Raw genomic sequence first — 16,988 nt, 5'->3', positions numbered from 1 at the left:
ACACAGAGGAAGTCAGGTGGTGCAGCAAGGCGCAGGATACTGCAGTAGTAGGAAGATCACAGGTTTGAATCCTAGCTGGGGCCACATAAGTTCCCCTGTGACAAGTTACATGAAGCCCTAGTTTTCTCATCCACAAAGTAAGGCTGATATTACCTAATAAAGATTTCCTAAAACAGGGGGTTGTTATAGGATTCCATGAGAAATCTCTTTGCTGGTGTGATTGTCTTCACTATGCAGTAAGACTAAAAGTTTGGGTGGCATGTATACTGGCCTCGACTTGATGGCCTGCTTAAAGCTTTACTTTTAATCATAAGCTAAGTTTCTTCAGGACTCAGTGGAAATGGGAGAATCGGAATAGATCTTCAAGGTTTCTTCTACCTCTAACCTCCACCTAAGTTCAATATGCATTAGACTCCACACCGCTGAACCCCTGCCATCCCCTGACTTCACCCCTTACCTCTGTCCCCGTCACTCACGGTGCTCCCGCTACCCTGGCCTTCTTTCAGTTCCTGCAGCAACCAAGTTCAGGGCCCCTGGATTTGCTCCCAGCCTGGAACACTCTTCCATCGATTTTTGTTCACCCTTTTCATTTAGAACTCAACGGTCACTCGTCCAAGGGCCTTCCTTACTATCTAACCTAGCTCTCACTGTCCCTAGTCGCTCCCTATCACATTACTCTGATCTATTTTCCTTAGAGGATAATCTGAAATTATCTTGGTTGATTAGTTTGTTTTCTGTCTTCCTCAGGTTAGCCCTCAGCATCTTGTTCACTCCTAGACTGCAGACGGACCTCAGCAAAAAAAACTGTTGAATAAATGGCATGCATGCACGAATAAGCAAGTCGGCGGAAGGGCTCTGTCCCACTTTCTTAGTTTTAGGATCCCGCTCTACCCTGTCCCACCCCACTCGCAACAAGCCCGGGAGCAAATTGGGCAGAAAACGACGCGAGTCACAGCCCCACAGCCAGCGAGCTGCTACGGCAGGGCGATGCCGAAGGGGGCGGGCCGGAAGTGACACACCCACTTCCGCCTTCGCCACACCAGCACTTCCGGATTGGAAGGCAGGTGGCCACGCGTTCGGAAGGTAAGTGAAAGCGCCTTATAGTTGCTCCGGCTTTTTTCCCAGTTGGCGTGTCTGAGCCGAGAGGTGTGTGGCTGCTGTCTTCACCTCCCCGGAGGCCCGCCTTTGGCCCAGGTCCCCAGGGATGAGGGTGGCGCCTGTTTTCTCCGCAGCCGCTCCAGGCCCCTCCACTCGGGAACCTCTCGTTCGTTCCTCCCTCTCAGCCCCGGAACGCCCACCTCGGGGCAGAGCAGGGTCTCCAGGGCACCCCAAAGTGGGGAGGGGATCGGGACCAGGCTTGGGCACGTCCCTGAAAGGCGGGAAGTGGTATGTTCCGAATAAGTGTGAGTAAATGTATATCCATACATATCGAATGCCGGGGAATCATTTGGGAGCTAGACGGACGAGAAGATCCCAGCCCTTAGGAGGCCGGTTCTGTCCCAACGGAGCGAAGTGCAGTAGGCAAGCAGCTGGATTGTTGAGAAACATTGTAACGAGAAGGCGGGACCCAGAAGTGATGAGAGAAAGTGAGTTTCAAACTTAGACCAGTTATAGCGCAGAAAGGTAACGGAGGAAAGGCATTCCTGGGGAAATGAGATGCTTTTGTAAAGTCCCTGATAACGAGAAGGATCACGGTGTATTCTGGGAACGGAAAGAAGACAGGATGTCTGAAACCCAGGGAGAAATGAGCGGTGGAGGGGTAGGCATGGACTAGACTAGCTCATGAAGGGCATGGTAGGTCTGTAAGGATTTGGAACTTTATTTTAAGAATAATGGAGGGACTTCCCTGGTGGTGCAATGGTTAAGAATCCACCTGCCGGTGTAGGGGACACGGGTCCGAGCCCTGGCCCGGGAAGATCCCACATGCCTCAGAACAGCTAAGCCTGTGCGCCACAACTACTGAAGCCTGCGCTCCTAGAGCCCGTGCTCTGCCACAGGAGAAGCCATGGCAATGAGAAGCCTGCACACCACAATGAAGAGTAGCCCCCGCTCGCGGCAACTAGAGAAAGCCCACAGACAGCAACGAAGCCCCAGCACAGCCAAAAATAAATAAAATAAAATAAATAAACTTACAAAGAATAATGGAGAAGCCATAAGAAGGTTTTAGTGGGACGTGACTATATATTTAAAACGTGGTGCTGAGTTCAAGAGACCAGAAGGAGAAGCATAGAAGGTATTTACAAAAAGAAAGAAAGAAACTAATGGAAGGTAAAAATACTAAAAGGAATTATCTGCTCTGTTCATTGTTATTGAGAGATCCTGAGGGAATTCCCTGGTGGTCCATTGGTTAGGACTCTGTGCTTCCACTGCAGGGGGCACGGGTTCGATCCCTGGTCAGGGAACTAAGATTCCGCCAAGCCACGTGGTGCAGCCAAAGAGAGAGAGAGAGAGAGAGAGAGAGAGATAGAGAGAGAGAGATCCTGAAAGATGGGCCAGGAAAGTATCTCTTGAATTTAGTGGCTCTAAGGTCATAGGCACTCTAACTGGAGCAGTCTCAGGGGGCGTGTCTTGGAGATGGAAGCTGCAAAGAAGTGGGTTAAGAAGGGGTTTCTGTGCATCTCTGGGTGACACCAGGTAGGAAGGCCTTAACCAAAGCTCCTGTTGCCTCCGTTGGAGGTGAGATCCTGAGGCTGGTAGTTTTGGCTTATAGGTATCAGTCCATATGTTTGTTATTCCCCATCCTTCCAGCTAGACAATTCTTATAGTTTCTTGACTACCGAGGAGAAAGTAGGTACCTTCTGGTAGAAAAGGTGCTTAAGCATTCAGACTTGAAAGACCACTGACACAGAGAGGTCTCCAGGATCTGTTGTTAAGTGAAAATAGCAAAATGCAGATCAGAATATACAGATGCTGCCTTCTCTGTGAGAAAGGAGGGAAAATAAGGGCAGATTATTTTGATGTTTGAACCATGTAAACGTATTACCTTTAGTATTACTTTTAGTCGCAGAGAAATAAAATCTTAAAAATTGAAACCCAGAAGCAATACGGAGCAAGGAGAGTTGTAAGATGTGTTTGTAAAATTATATTTTTAACCATGTCTTTTGTGAAGTACATTTCTATTCCTGTACTTAAACTCCAGGATGCACGTGCTCTGTATAAGAATTGACATTGGAGCCTTATTAAACTTCATTCCAACTTATTGCAGAACTTGGACATTTTGTTGGACACTAACAAGGCCCATTCAGCCTCTTTCTCAAAGATGCGATCTACTAGTTTGAGGTCAGTGGATACTTGATGTTCCCGCTCTGAACCACAGCTGGGCTAAATGCTACAAAAGAAAAATAGTTTGCTATGAAAGTATAGCATTTGGGGAATGGACCAAGCTCAAAGGGTCAGGAAAGGTTTCTTTCTTTTCTCTCTCTCTCTCTCTTTTTGGTAAATACTTGAAACAGTATGTTTACATCCTTCAGTTGCTTGTTTTTACGCTTGTATTTTTTAAAAATAAATTTATTGATCCATTTATGGCTGTGTGGGGTCGACGTTGCTGCCCGCAGGCTTTCTCTAGTTGCAGCGAGCGGGGGGTTACTCTTTGTTGTGGAGCATGGGCTCTAAAGCAGAGGCTCAGTAGTTGTAGTGCAAGGGCTTAGTTGCTCTGTGGCACGTGGCATCTTCCTGGACTAGGGCTCGAAACCGTGTCCCCTGCACTGGCAGGTGGATTCTTAACCACTGCGCCACCAGGGAAGTCCTTAATGCTTATTTTTCAGTGAAAGGAGTCTGTATTCTTGTTCTGCCCCTTGCTTTTTAGAAAGTGAACTATTTCAGTTCACTTTAAAAGAGTAGACAAATAAGAGTAGACAAAAATATAACAAATACCCCTGTACTCGTTACTCCAGTTAAGAAATAAAAGATTGAAGATATAAGAGTAACTGGCTCTCTACTTGTCCCTAATCCCTGAATTTACCAGTTATATTCCCCGTGCTCTATTCATAGTTTTACTACATATGTATCCATTCAGAAAAGATACATGAAACGATTTTGTGTTTTGAATGTAACATACATGGCATCATCATGTATGTATTCTCTTAACTCAATATACACGTCATCATAACATTTATATTGTCTTAACTCAGGATGCATGGTATCATAATGTTTATATTCTTTTAAAGCTTTCTGGAAGAAGCGATGCTCAAGCCAAGCTCTGAAGGATGAAAGGAGGCAGGGAGGGGTAGGAGACAGCGGAGAGCGGCCCAGAGTGAGGGAGTCGTGATTTATAAGACCTCAAGCCAGGGAAAGGATTGGAGCATGTTTGGGGAACCGAAAAAAAAAAAATAGTCCCGTGTAGCTGGAGCAACAGAGTTTGAGAGGAGAGGTAGAAGATGAGGCCATGGGGGAACAAGGGCCCGATCATGGCAGAGCACTGTTCTCAATTAACTATATTTTTTCCATATCATAAAGGCAATGGAACCAGACAAGTGAATTACAGTGAGCTTGCTACACATTTAGAATAATGGAAAACTTATAATCATGACTCCAGGCTTGCCATTTGTCCTGCAGTTTCGTTTTTGTGTGATTTTTTTTTTCCTCCTGAGGCTAATGTTTAAAATGCTCTGCAAAAAGAAACCATGTGGTTCTGTTTCCCTATAGGAGTAAAATGGAAGGAGGATCAAGCAGATTGGAAACCCACACTCCAGTTTTCGTCTAGAAAAAGATCAAGCATTCTGTACATAAGGAGAGACATGGGAGGCATCCCCATGAAAGATTCAGAGACTCCTCCCTGGCAAAGAAACCGGCTGACATAACTAAGGGTAAAAAAAAAAAGAGAAAGGATGCCCAGCATCTTGTTTCTTCTGCTTTGAAACAATCAGAAATGTGTGATGAGCCTGAAAAGACCACTTCTATACCGAAAAAGAATAAAAAGAGAGGAAAATGTGCTTTGGGAGTCTATAAGGAAACAGGTATTGTGTACATCCTGGTGGATAAAGAAAACATTGTGGGGGCTTCCCTGGTGGCGCAGTGGTTGAGCGTCCGCCTGCCAATGCCAGACACATGGGTTCGAGCCCTGGTCTGGGAGGATCCCACATGCCGCGGAGCGGCTGGCCCCGTGAGCCGCAATTGCTGAGCCTGCGCGTCTGGAGCCTGTGCTCCACAACGGGAGAGGCCGCGATAGTGAGAGGCCCGCGCACCGCGATGAGGAGTGGCCCCCACTTGCCACAACTGGAGAAAGCCCTCTCACAGAAACGAAGACCCAACCCAACACAGCCATAAATTAAAAAAAAAAAAAAAAAAAGAGCTGGTGACACGTACGTGCGCCGAGACAGCGCGAATTGGAGGAAAAAAAAAAACTTCAATAGGTTACCAGAGTAATTCAAGGTAAACTACAAATAAAGGATAATTGAGACAGAATTAAAAAAAAAAAGAAAACATTGTGAACACACCCAAGAATTTTAGAAAGCATGTCGATGTCATTTACATTGATGTAAGCAAGCGGCAAAAGTCAACAAAAGGGCCTGAAGCACATTTAGTTACTAAGTCACGTGAAAATGAGTCAGAACTGCATGATAAAGTTCGGGGGAAAAAGCATAAAAAAACATCGGAGGAAAGTCAGGTCCTGTGATGCTGTCCAGGAGAGTCTGGGTGCAAGCATCACCCTGCCCAGATCAGAATCCCAAGAGCAGGAACCCCAGCCTCCCATGGGCCAAGAAGGTGAAATCGCACAACTACCAGTGTCTGCAGATCAAAGCAAGTCTAAGACAAGAAAGAGGAAGCGTCCAAGTGACCAGGAATTCGAGGCCTTGCCTGCGCCTGAGAGCGCTGAGAACATATACTCAGAGGGATCTCAAGTGATTGGTGAGGTCGGGACTGCAGGGGGCAATCAGGAGTCCAGTGGCCTTAAGAAAAAGTCTAAGAAAAGGAAGAGAAGATCTTCTGTTGATACTGCCGTGGCACCTGCTGGTGAGTGTTCAGTGCTCAGGACGAGCTCTGAGGACACGCGCTTTGATTCAGTGGAAGGTACTGGTACCTTGATTGAAGAAAGTGTGAAACCCAGGCCACAAGAGGAGAAACCCCAGGCCTGTTCGGAAGAGGTGCAGAGGTAACGTGTGGGTGTAGAGCCTTCTGATGGTGTGCGTCTTGGGTGTGAAGTCTGCCCGTTACCTCTTTGTTCAGCACGGCCATAGGAAGTGGCAGAAATCATAAAGAGATAGACCATCGAATGTATAGGATGTCGTGCACATTTAACTGAGTAACTTGGCAGGTACTTTGCGTTCTTCATGTACAAAATAAGGCAGTTACAGTCTGTTTTCACTAAGAATTATTCCAGCCCTGAAATTCTATGTATAAGTTTAAAAAGAATTTTAAGACCCCACAATTACCTTGTCTATATGTACAGAGAGAGGAGAAAGGATCAGAGAACTTAGAATGCCACAGAACAGGAAAAAAACTTGACTTAGGGTTCTCCCTAATAAAAGAAACTTAGATATCGTTCTTTATATAATTATCATTTAAGTATACTGGCCGATGAGTAGATGCAGGAATTTTTTTGAAGCACTTTATTTCAGTTCCTGGGAGTTGGGACAGGTTTTCTCCCCTTTTCTACTCTGTGACGTTCTTACATTTGCTAGATTGTCCTGGCTTAAAATAGTTTCACATAGAAGTTAAATGGCAGAGGGCCCAACTCACATCATCCTCTGTGCCCTCTCTTTGGGGACATTTTTAGATCACTGATAATGATGCAGGAATGTTCTCGGCCTGTGGTTCTTAACTTGTATGGGGCTGTGGACCTGTGAAAGCTGTTGACCCTTTGCTCAGACAAATGCGTACAGTTTTGTTTTTGTTTTTGTTTTGTTTCAGTTTCCTGTCTGGGTGGTTAGCTGATGCCCTTGGCTGAGAACACCTTTGCACATCTGGCAGAAAGTCTGTGGGAATGAATTAGTGATAGATACATAGAAGACTATGTTTTCTTTATACTGCCAAGGGGAAAATATGTGGCCATTGTTAACTGCAAGGAAGCAATTGTAACGATGTAAACCCTGAATATTGACTTAACTAATTAGTAACCATTATTATAAAACGACTCATTGGTGGGGGGGAGGTGTCTTGAGTATCCATGGGTGTAGAAGAGGGCTGAGCTTATGAGGAAGTCAATATCTGAAACAATACAGTTGAGAAATAGTAACATAAGCAATGCCTGGTGGAAATAGGGCTTAAGGCGACATGTTTACCTTCCAGGCAGCCTCTGAGGTGTATCCAAGTTAGTAAAGCTACATTAAAGAGTTCAGACATCACAGACGGAATCAACTCCAAGATCCCTTCCAGCTTTAATGCTGTCGTAGTCAAAGGGAGAGTCACTGTAAGGAAAGAATCTGAAAGCCATTAGGGCACGTGACCTGTCAGTGTTAATCAATCCAGTTTTTCTCCTTAGATTAGAACCCACAAATGAAGAAGAAAGCAATTTGGAGTCGGCTAAAGATCCTGAAACGAAATATTTATCTGAAGATTCGAGAGATTCAGATAATTCAGACGTGGATTTGGATTCCACTGTGAGGCAGCTCCAGGAGTTCCTCCCTGATATCAAGGAGAGGGCTGCCACTACAATTAAGTGAATATATCGGGATGACTTGGGACGCTTTAAAGAATTTAAAGCCCAGGGTAAGCTTGTGGGACTTGAATATTTGTTGAACTTTTCTATATGCGTAACTAGCCCTGACTTTCTTTTGTGAGTGGTTCATATTTATAGATTCACAAAGAGCATCCCTTAGCTACTTTCAGCTTTATCTCCTTCCAGAATCATTATCTGCACTGTAAAATTACCAAACTGAAGTGCACTAGTTTTCCTCCTCTGTGCCCAACTTCTGGTAGGGGAGGCGAGGAAAAACGGGACTAATGGATCCAGGTGATCCACAGACTAGAAGATCAAGCCCGGAAGAAGAGGGGGAGGAGGTTAAGTGGTTGAGACACTGGGAGGGGGGCACAAGTGAAATCAAATTAAAACACGCATATCAACATCATCAGCTTTGATGAGGTGTAATTTCAAGGATATTAATTTGAGGGTGAGCTGGTTGTAGTGGGCATGGCTTCAGGCAACACCCAGCTTGGTCTCCTTCTTGATTTCACTGTGTTACAAGAACCTCCCAGAAAGCTTATTGGGTTTCAGAATGAACTACAAATGTAAGGTTGTGTACTGCAAGTGATAAAAGATTTTTAAAATAAGTTTAAGATTAGGAAAATGTACTGTGTAATGCAGTCAATAATAAGGAGACTTGAGTGCTTTGAGTTATGACGAGGAATAGAACGTAAATTGCAGTGACATTGTCCCCACCTCCCCCCAACATATATTTGTAGAGAATATACATGTTCATGTTTGTGCCACCCAGTTCCCAGCACTGCCTTGGGGGGAGGAGGGGCAGAGGATAGTGAAGTGGGGGGGGGGCGCTTCTTTTAAACTTTTATTTCAACACTGTTTGAATTTTTAATGAATATCTATTACTGTTAATTTATTTCTTAAATAACTGTGTAAAAAGGAATTGATGACACAAGAAAGGTCACATTGGAGTAGGATGGCCAGGGAAGACTTTGGGAGGACAGTGTGGCTTTGGCCGAACTCTGCAGGAGAGCCAATGTCAAGGGCACAAGCAGGGGCTGCTCCCCGATAGGTGGGGAGGAGCTGACGGGTGCTGTTGTGATTGCTAAAGACAAAACGGTGGTTCGCTTTCATTCATTGTTGACAGTTGTGTACCTTTTTCTCCTTCCCCAAATCCTAGGTGTCGCTATTAAATTTGGCAAGATTTCCGTGAAGGAAAATAAGCAGTTAGAGAAAAATGTGCGAGAATTTCTGTCTCTGACAGGAATCGAGAATGCAGACAAGCTGCTGTACACAGACAGATACCCAGAGGAGAAATCTCTAATCACCGACTTAAAAAGAAAGTACTCGTTTAGATTGCACGTTGGTAAGTTTAGAACTGTGGCCTCTTTGACCATCTGCAGCCTTCCAGCCTTGCACAGATAACCATGGTGAGTATTGAACACAATGCCTGGCCCGTCCAGTACATGCAGTGCATGTTAGCCGCTGCTACGTTAATAGTATTTTTATTGCCAGCCTATACGTTCAGGGATTTGGAATGTGTTCACGTCTCCCAAGGATAGTGCTTTTACAGATTTTCTAACAAATTAGATGATCAGCTTCCAGCTTTCCTACTTGGTAACAATTACGGTTTTGGTTTCTCTTCTTGACCTCTATTGTGTATTTTTTGCATACACTGCACAAAGTACTCTGGTATACACCAGAGTCTCAGACGTTTTTTTAAGTAGAGCCATTTTTGCGCTTTGAGCTGGAACCCTCCTCTTGGAGGTATCCTGGGGAAGTTAGAAGGTCACGAAGCAATGTAGGTTTGGACTGGAAAAAAAATCTCTCTTGAATTTAAAGAGGATAATTTCTTAGGTGAAATGCACAAAGGAAAACAGAACAGTGAGCCCCTGCTGGGGGATCCTTTCATCTTTAGAGTGGCAAAGCAGGAAGAAGCTTATTCAATTGCAAAGTTTTTTTGTTTATCTTATGGGGAGCTGCTGGAGTGTGTCCTCCACCTCCAGATTACGGTAAAAGCTCTTTGCCTAATAAGGGTCTTTTCCGTGAATTTAGCAGAACAGAAGCTAGAGCCCCTACATACTAAGCATCTAGTTTCCAGAGATGGCCACGGAAACTGGGGATTTTGTATATCTGCTCCCCAAGACGGCTTTCTGCAGGACATAGGAAACCGCACCCTCCACCTGGGGTCTAGGATAGCGTGTGCTGTAAAAAGGGGCCCTTCTGGGTTTCTTTTATAATTGCGACTGTGTTTCATGCCACGCTCCGGTTGTCCCTCTGACCACCTCTCTTCCGACTTTAGGTAAGGGCATTGCCTGGCCCTGGAAACTCATATACTGTCGAGCAAAGAAGATGTTTGATGTCAACAATTACAAAGGCAGGTAAGAAAAAACTTGAGCAGAGCATTTCTCTAGTCTTTGCTGATACTGTAAATCAAAACGTACACAACAAAATCGTGAAGAGTTTCGTGTGTGAAACCAGATGTGCCGTCAGGTGTATGTCTCCAAAGTCCCTTTCAGTTTCCACCTCTTGAATAAATCTTCTGTCATCTTCCCCTTTCTAAATCCCTGGCTTTTACTTTATGCTGTCAATTGTAGCATTCTCCACGCGCTGCCTCTTAGCGTCACCTGTGCAGTTTTCTCGGCAGTCTCCTAAGTTGTAAGCTCCTTGCGAACCCAGACGTTCCTTCTCAGTGTGATGTGTGCCCTTCAGCACTGAGCCCAGTGCTTTGGGTTTTCAGTAAATATTTGAAGGTGGGGGTGAGCATTTGTGTGAGGTCATTTAAGTGTGATTCGGTAACATCAATGCAGAGCTTCATGTGGCGGTAGCCTTTCTGTCCTCCCTTTTTTCCTAAATAAAATACCCAATTATGTTCTGTTTCCAACATTCCAAATAAATCAAATGTAGACTGAGCGTCAGTGGTGGGTAAGCACTCTGCTTAAGGACAAAGGGATGAGGGAGAAAGCATCAGCTCCTACCCTTGAGGGCCCAGACAGCCACCTAGGGCTCAACTACTGATCTCACTTCCAGGAGGCAGATGGAGTGAATCTGTCACGGCCAGTTGGGTCCTACTGAGCGCCGTGATCTTGAATCAGGACATAGGTACTATCAGAACGTAACATTGATATGACCTCGGCTTCTTTTTAAAAATTTTTACCAAAAGAAATAAACCGGAAGTAGAGGAAAGGCGCCTCCACACAGACTGAAACCTGCCCTCTCTTTTTCCCAAGCCCCCGCCATGTACTTTAAGGAAATTCACTAAGGGTGACATTTTAAGTGGGACCAAAATGATGCTTTTGGTAAATGAGTGAGGTAACCTGTTTTTCTACCTGTTACATCACTGTGGGAAATGGCATTTTTCAAATAATGAAGGTCTGTCATTCTGATAATAAAGTTCATTCACTGGTACCATATTACTTGTGTTGTGCTGACCATTTACCCTTAAAGTATGTTTCCAACTTAAGGAACTCTTAAGTGAAAAAACCATAGAAAGTCAAAAATCAAAGAATTGTAAGGCTCCAAGGGGCCATGGAGGTCAGTACACCTGTTTCCTCATTTTCGTACACTCTGTTTTTCTCTCATGTCCTCTTTTTTGTTGCTTCAAGGGTACTTTTAAGTCTTGTTTTAAATCTCAGGAAGACCCTGCTTGCCTTATAAAGGAAACTGCTAAAAAGCTTGATTCTTAATGGTGAAGGATTTCGCATCTCTGTTCACCATGCTCTGCATTTTAGATCCATTTCTGAGAATGCTAGGATCTTACTGTCCCCCGGTAGTTGTGGATCATCCTCATTAGAAATGGTTAGTATTTTATTAGGGCTGCTTTTGTGTTGCATTAGTAATAACATAAACTACCACTTCTGACCCCTCTTCCTTCCCACCAAAAAGGAATTATAAAATGTCATAATGATGGCTTTTTTCCCCTTAAACATTTAAGATGTTTAATCTCAAAATCTGCATATATTATAGTGCACTTTAGTTCTTTTCTTTTAATGTATTTGCTTTTATGTGGGATTGCTGCCTCTTAACTTCCTTAAACTGTGACCGATTTGTGCTAAGGCATCTGTCACATCTTTTATTTTTGTCTGTGTTCGGTCTTTGTTGTTGCGCACGGGCTTTTTCTGGTGGTGGCGAGCAGGGCCTACTCTTCGTTGCAGTTTGTGGGCTTGTCATGGCGGTGGCTTCTCTTGTTGTGGAGCATGGGCTCTAGGCGCACGGGCTTCAGTAGTTGTGGCTCTCAGGCTCAGTAGTTGTGGCGCACAGGCTTAGTTGCTCCACAGCATGTGGGATTTTCCCAGACCAGGGATCGAACCCATGTCCCCTGCATTTGCAGGCAGGTTCTTAACCACCGCGCCACCAGGGAAGTCCCTGTCTCATCTTTATTGAGCATCTGTTGTCTGTCAAGCATTACCGGGTTCCAAAGTGTAGAAAACTGACAGGGTCCCCACCCTCCGAGGACTTCCCCTCCAGAGCTGTGCTGTCCATCCATGTGACCACCAGCCTCATGTGGCCATGGAGCACTTGAACTATGGTTAGTCCAAGCTGAGATGCGCTGAAGAGTGAAGTATACAATGGACTTAGAAGGCTTGGTGTGGAGAAGAGAGTGTAAAGTATCTCATTCATACTTTTAGGTTCGGATTACATGTTGAAATGGCTGCATTTTTAGTATATTGAGTTAAACAAGATATGTTATTAATTCATTAAAACTAAATAAAATTAGGGACTTCCTTGGTTGTCCAGTGGTTAAGACTCCGTGCTTCCACTGCAGGGGGTGTGGGTTTGATCCTTGGTTGGGGAACTAAGATCCCACATGCCGCATGCTGCCGCTAAATAAAACCCCCAAACACATGGAAGGCAGAGTGGAATGGTGGAAAGTGGTCCTTGGTGATTTGACTGAGCTCCTGGATTAAGCTCACCCTAGGGCCCACTTGTATCTGGACTTTTCAATTGCCTGAGCCAATAAATTATCTTTAAAAAAATTAATAAAATTAATTTTCACCTGACCACTAGAAAATTCTAAATGACATCTGTGGCTCATATTTCCATTGGCCAGTGGTGGCCTAGACGACGGGTCAGATAAACCAGGGAAGCCACGAGCGTACAGTTGCCAGTGGTGATGGGGGCAGTGAGAGAGCAGCAGAGTGTCCTGTGGGAGAGGACAGCAGGACACCTCCAACCAGGTGGTCAGGGAAGCCCTCTCTGAAGATGCACCATTTAAGCTGCTTCTGAAGAGCTTGCAGGAGCTTTCCAGCGGTGGAGGGAGGCCATTCCCAACACAGGTCCAGAGGCTTCGAGGTGAGAAAGGCCGATAAGGCCAATAGGGTTGAACTTAGGGAGCACCGAGCTTTGCAGGCACAGTCAGAAGTTTGGGTTTTATTGTGTGAAGCCTTTATGGATTTGGCTGGGGAATAGCATGATCAGATTATTTGTCCTGGCCTCTGTGTAAGTGAGCCAGGGACTGCGGTGACTGACTTACAGGATGCTCATGGTTGTGATGCCGAGACAGGAAGTATCTGGGCTCAGGACCTTGGTAGGACTGCGCTGAGCAGGTTTCCTGACAGCCCGCCCTATACAGCTTCTCCCAGCGTCGCAGCGTGCTGCAGTGAGAATAGTGGTTTTAAGCTTGTGGTTAACGCTTAGCTGTGATCTGTTTTCCCTTCCTCTAAGGTATAGCAAAGGAGATACCGAGAAGCTAAAGATATACCAGTCCCTCCATGGAAACGACTGGAGAAAGATTGGCGAGATGATGTCTGGAAGTAGCCTCTCTGTGGCCCTGAAGTTCTCCCAGATCAGCAGTTGTAAGTCGTGGTCTCTAGAGCCCACTTTGGTGAACAAATCAGCCCACAGTGGCCCAGGGCCCAGGCATCACTGCAGGCCTGTCTTCTGAGAGAGTCATCACTCTTTCAGCCATTCTCTTACTGATTCATTTATTTCTTCATGCATATTGATGCAGCCTTTATTCACCAGACTGATTTCTGCCACACGTTATGTCAGTAGCTTTCAGTGTGACTCCAACTGCCAGGTAAACTGAAACCCACTCAGCCGGTGGGCAGGAGAACCTGGGCCACCAAGGTCCTTTCCCCCAGGTGACCAGGGAAACCATCAAAGGGAGGGCCTGTTAGTCAGGGACGTTTCCCAAAGCCAGTGTCAGTCGTCTCTTGTCTGTTCTCTTCTTTCATAAAAAGCTTCCTTGGTTATATTCTTCACCTTAAAAAGTCCCCAGTTGCTTTCAGAAGACAGTCCTTAGTGGGTGTTAGCTTCAGCCCAGAGGCTCACATGCTCCGGCCCTGCAGGCAGAGCCGTGCAGCGGGTCCCAGCAAGGCGTCTGCATGTCCGCACGTGGTAAACTCTGAGGTGGTGGAGACCACGCCTTTTGTGCCACCAACTCTGGCCACCGGTGCCACGCGAAGACTCAGCACAGCCAATTCTGCCAGTTTCCAAGAAGTAAAGCAAACATCTGGATTTGCACGTGTGTGTGAAATCAAGATCTTTTTTTTCTTGGGACTCTCTTTTTTAAAATAAATTTATTTATTTATTTATTTATTTATTTATTTATTTATTTATTTATGGCTGTGTTGGGTCTTCGTTGCTGTGAGCGGGCTTTCTCTAGTTGCGGTGAGCAGGGGCTACTCTTTGTTGCAGTGTGCGGGCTTCTCAGTGTGGTGGCTTCTCTTGCTGTGGAGCATGGGCTCTAGGCGCGCTGGCTTCAGTAGTTGTGGCGCACAGACTCTAGAGCGCAAGCTCAGTAGATGTGGCACATGGGCTCAGTAGTTGTGGCTCGTGGGCTCTAGAGCGCAGGCTCAGTAGTTGTGGTGCATGGGCTTAGTTGCTCCATGGCATGTGGGATCTTCCCAGACCAGGGATTGAGCCCGTGTCCCCTGCGTTGGCAGGCGGATTCTTAACCACTGCCCTACCAGGGAAAACCCTCTTGGGATTCTCTTGATTTTTAAATATTCATCCAAATTGTTATTGGGGAAATAGTAACAATAACATTCTGTAGGCCAGATCGAAGATATCTGTAGCCTTCCAGCTTGCGGCCTCTTCCTTAGCATGACTGTGAGCATGTAGACAAGAAGAGCGAATCATAGAAGCTTTTGATGCCCTGCACCAAGGACTGGCTTTAGGAATTTACAGGTGCTGGGACTTCCCTGGTGGTGCAGTGGTTAAGAATCCACTTTTCCACTTCAGAGGGCATGAGTTTGATCCCTGGTCAGGGAACTAGGATCCCACATGCTGCAGAGCAACTAAGCCCACACTCTGCAGCTAGAGAGAAACCTGTGTGCCACAACGAAGGTCCTACGTGCTGCAGCTAAGGCCGAACACAGCCAAATAATGTTTTTTAATTAAAAAAAATAGCTTAATGAGTGCAATATGTAAAAAAAAGAAAGAAAAAAAGAAATTCACAGGTGCCTTCATCAAGTACTGTGGTGACACCATTGTAGCTGTTAATTTCACTCCAGAAACTCTTGGGGAGAGTTATTTATATAACATGAAAGTCGTTTGGTTATTCTCTTTCCACTAAATGTTTGGGAACCTCACAATTTCTTGCAGTAGGTATTACTCTTAGAAACAGGAAGAACAGCTTTCTCGAAGATAAAAAAAAGATTGCATTAAGAAAGGATTTTTTTTCTTTGCAGTTGGTTGTGTATGTGTGTGTGTGTGTGTATGTGTGTGTGAGTGTGATTGGTCCTTAAAAGGAAACTCTGGCCACTTTCGTAGTTTCATTTTGATTTGCATGTAACTGATAGTTTTTTTGGTTTTGTTTTGTTTTGTTTGGCTGCGTTGGGGCTTCATTGCTGCGCGCGAGCTTGTTCTAGTTGTGGCGAGCGGGAGTTACTCTTTGTTGTGGCGTACGGACTTCTCATTGCCGTGGCTTCTCTTGTTGCAGAGCACGGGCTCTAGGTGCGCAGGCTTCAGTAGTTGTGGCATAAGGGCTCAGTAGTTCTGACACGCGGACTCTAGAGCACAGACTTAATAGTTGCGGCGCGTGGGCTTAGTTGCTCCCCGGCATGTGGGAACCTCCTGGACCAGGGCTCGAACCTGTGTCCCCTGAACTGGCAGGCGGATTCTTAACCACTGCACCACCAGGGAAGTGCATAACTGATAGTTTTATGTTTGTGTAATTGAGATGTTGCCCATTGTCTTCTGAAAAGTGTCTGATTTACCTTTTTGTTTATAAAGGCTTTATTTTGGGCCTTCCCTGGTGGTCCAGTGGTAAAGAATCCTCCTTCAGATGCAGGGGACGCTGGTCGGGGAACTAAGATCCCACATACCGCGGGGCAGCTAAGCCCGTGTTCCACAGCTGCTGAGCTCACGCACCCTGTAGCCCATATGCCACAAACTACAGGGGCCATGCACCACAACTAGAGGGAGAAAATTCACACGCCACAACTAGAGAGAAGTCCGTGCACCATAACAAAGAGCCTGCGCTGCAACAAAAGATCCCACGTGCTTCAACAAAGATCTCATGTGCCGCAACTAAGACCCAACACAGCCAAAAAAATAAAGAAAATAAATAAATTAAGGGAAAAAAAAGACTATTTTTCTAGAGCAGTTTTGGGTTCACAGGTAAAGTGAGAGGAAGGTACAAAGACTTCCTACTTATCTCCTGCCCTACACATGCACGGCACACCCCCATTCTCAACACCCCCCAGCAGAGTGGTCCATTTGTTACAATCCGTGAAGCTACCTTGACACATCTTAACCCCCCAGAGTCCACAGTCCACATTAGGGTTCACTCTTGGTGTTGTAGCTTCTGTGGGTTTGGAGAGATGTCAAATGACAGATACCCCTCATCATCATTTTGTTGTTAATATTGTGTTTGAAAGCAAATAGATGAGCAACTTCAAGACCATCCTTTTATGTCAACAGAAAGAAATCATGGTGCTTGGAGCAAGACGGACACCCAGAAACTAATCAAGGCTGTTGAAGAAGTGATTCTAAAGGAAATGTCTCCCCAGGAGCTAAACGAGATGGATTCTAAACTCCAAGAGAATCCTGAAGGTAGCCTGTCAGTTGTTTGGGAAAAACTGTACAAAGGCATATCCTGGGTAGAAGTGGAGGCAAAAGTGGAAACCAGGAATTGGATGCAGTGTCAAAGTAAGTGGTAAGTTTGAGGCTTCTTACATAAATTTCAACAAGAAGCATTCCCTGCCCCTCTCTCAGCAACTTCCGGAGAGGGGTGGACTGCTGAGGTTACTAAGAATATCTGTAACGACCACGTGGAAAGCCTCACAGTAGGTCAAGAATGATCCTCTCTAATCCGCTGCTCCAAGCACTTCAATATCGAAAGCTGATTTAAGTTAGCATTTAACCACCCCTGATTCATTGTGTGGCTTCTTCATAAAGAACTTGGACCTTTTTATTCTATTTATTTATTTATTTAATTGAAGTAGAGTTGATTTACAATGTT

At 45.3% G+C, this 16,988-nt stretch overlaps 1 protein-coding gene across 1 annotated transcript in view; it reads left to right on the top strand.

Annotated features, from left to right (window-relative positions):
• The window catches only part of LOC308610355 (transcription termination factor 1-like), a gene marked incomplete at its 5' end in the record, with an annotated part of 28,479 nt that overhangs the window by 1,790 nt on the left and 9,701 nt on the right, over window positions 1-16,988 (top strand). The window contains 9 exon segments of the mRNA XM_081259525.1: window positions 879-1,083; window positions 5,418-5,581; window positions 5,583-6,091; window positions 7,421-7,598; window positions 7,602-7,647; window positions 8,760-8,945; window positions 9,882-9,960; window positions 13,244-13,373; window positions 16,450-16,682. Coding sequence (XP_081115651.1) covers window positions 879-1,083; window positions 5,418-5,581; window positions 5,583-6,091; window positions 7,421-7,598; window positions 7,602-7,647; window positions 8,760-8,945; window positions 9,882-9,960; window positions 13,244-13,373; window positions 16,450-16,682 — 1,730 coding nt within the window.

The sequence above is a fragment of the Mesoplodon bidens genome (assembly GCF_964165515.1).
Source record: "Mesoplodon bidens genome assembly, contig: HAP1_SCAFFOLD_528, whole genome shotgun sequence".
In the NCBI taxonomy this organism is placed as follows: domain Eukaryota; kingdom Metazoa; phylum Chordata; class Mammalia; order Artiodactyla; family Ziphiidae; genus Mesoplodon; species Mesoplodon bidens.
This window is presented reverse-complemented; position numbering and strand designations above follow the sequence as displayed.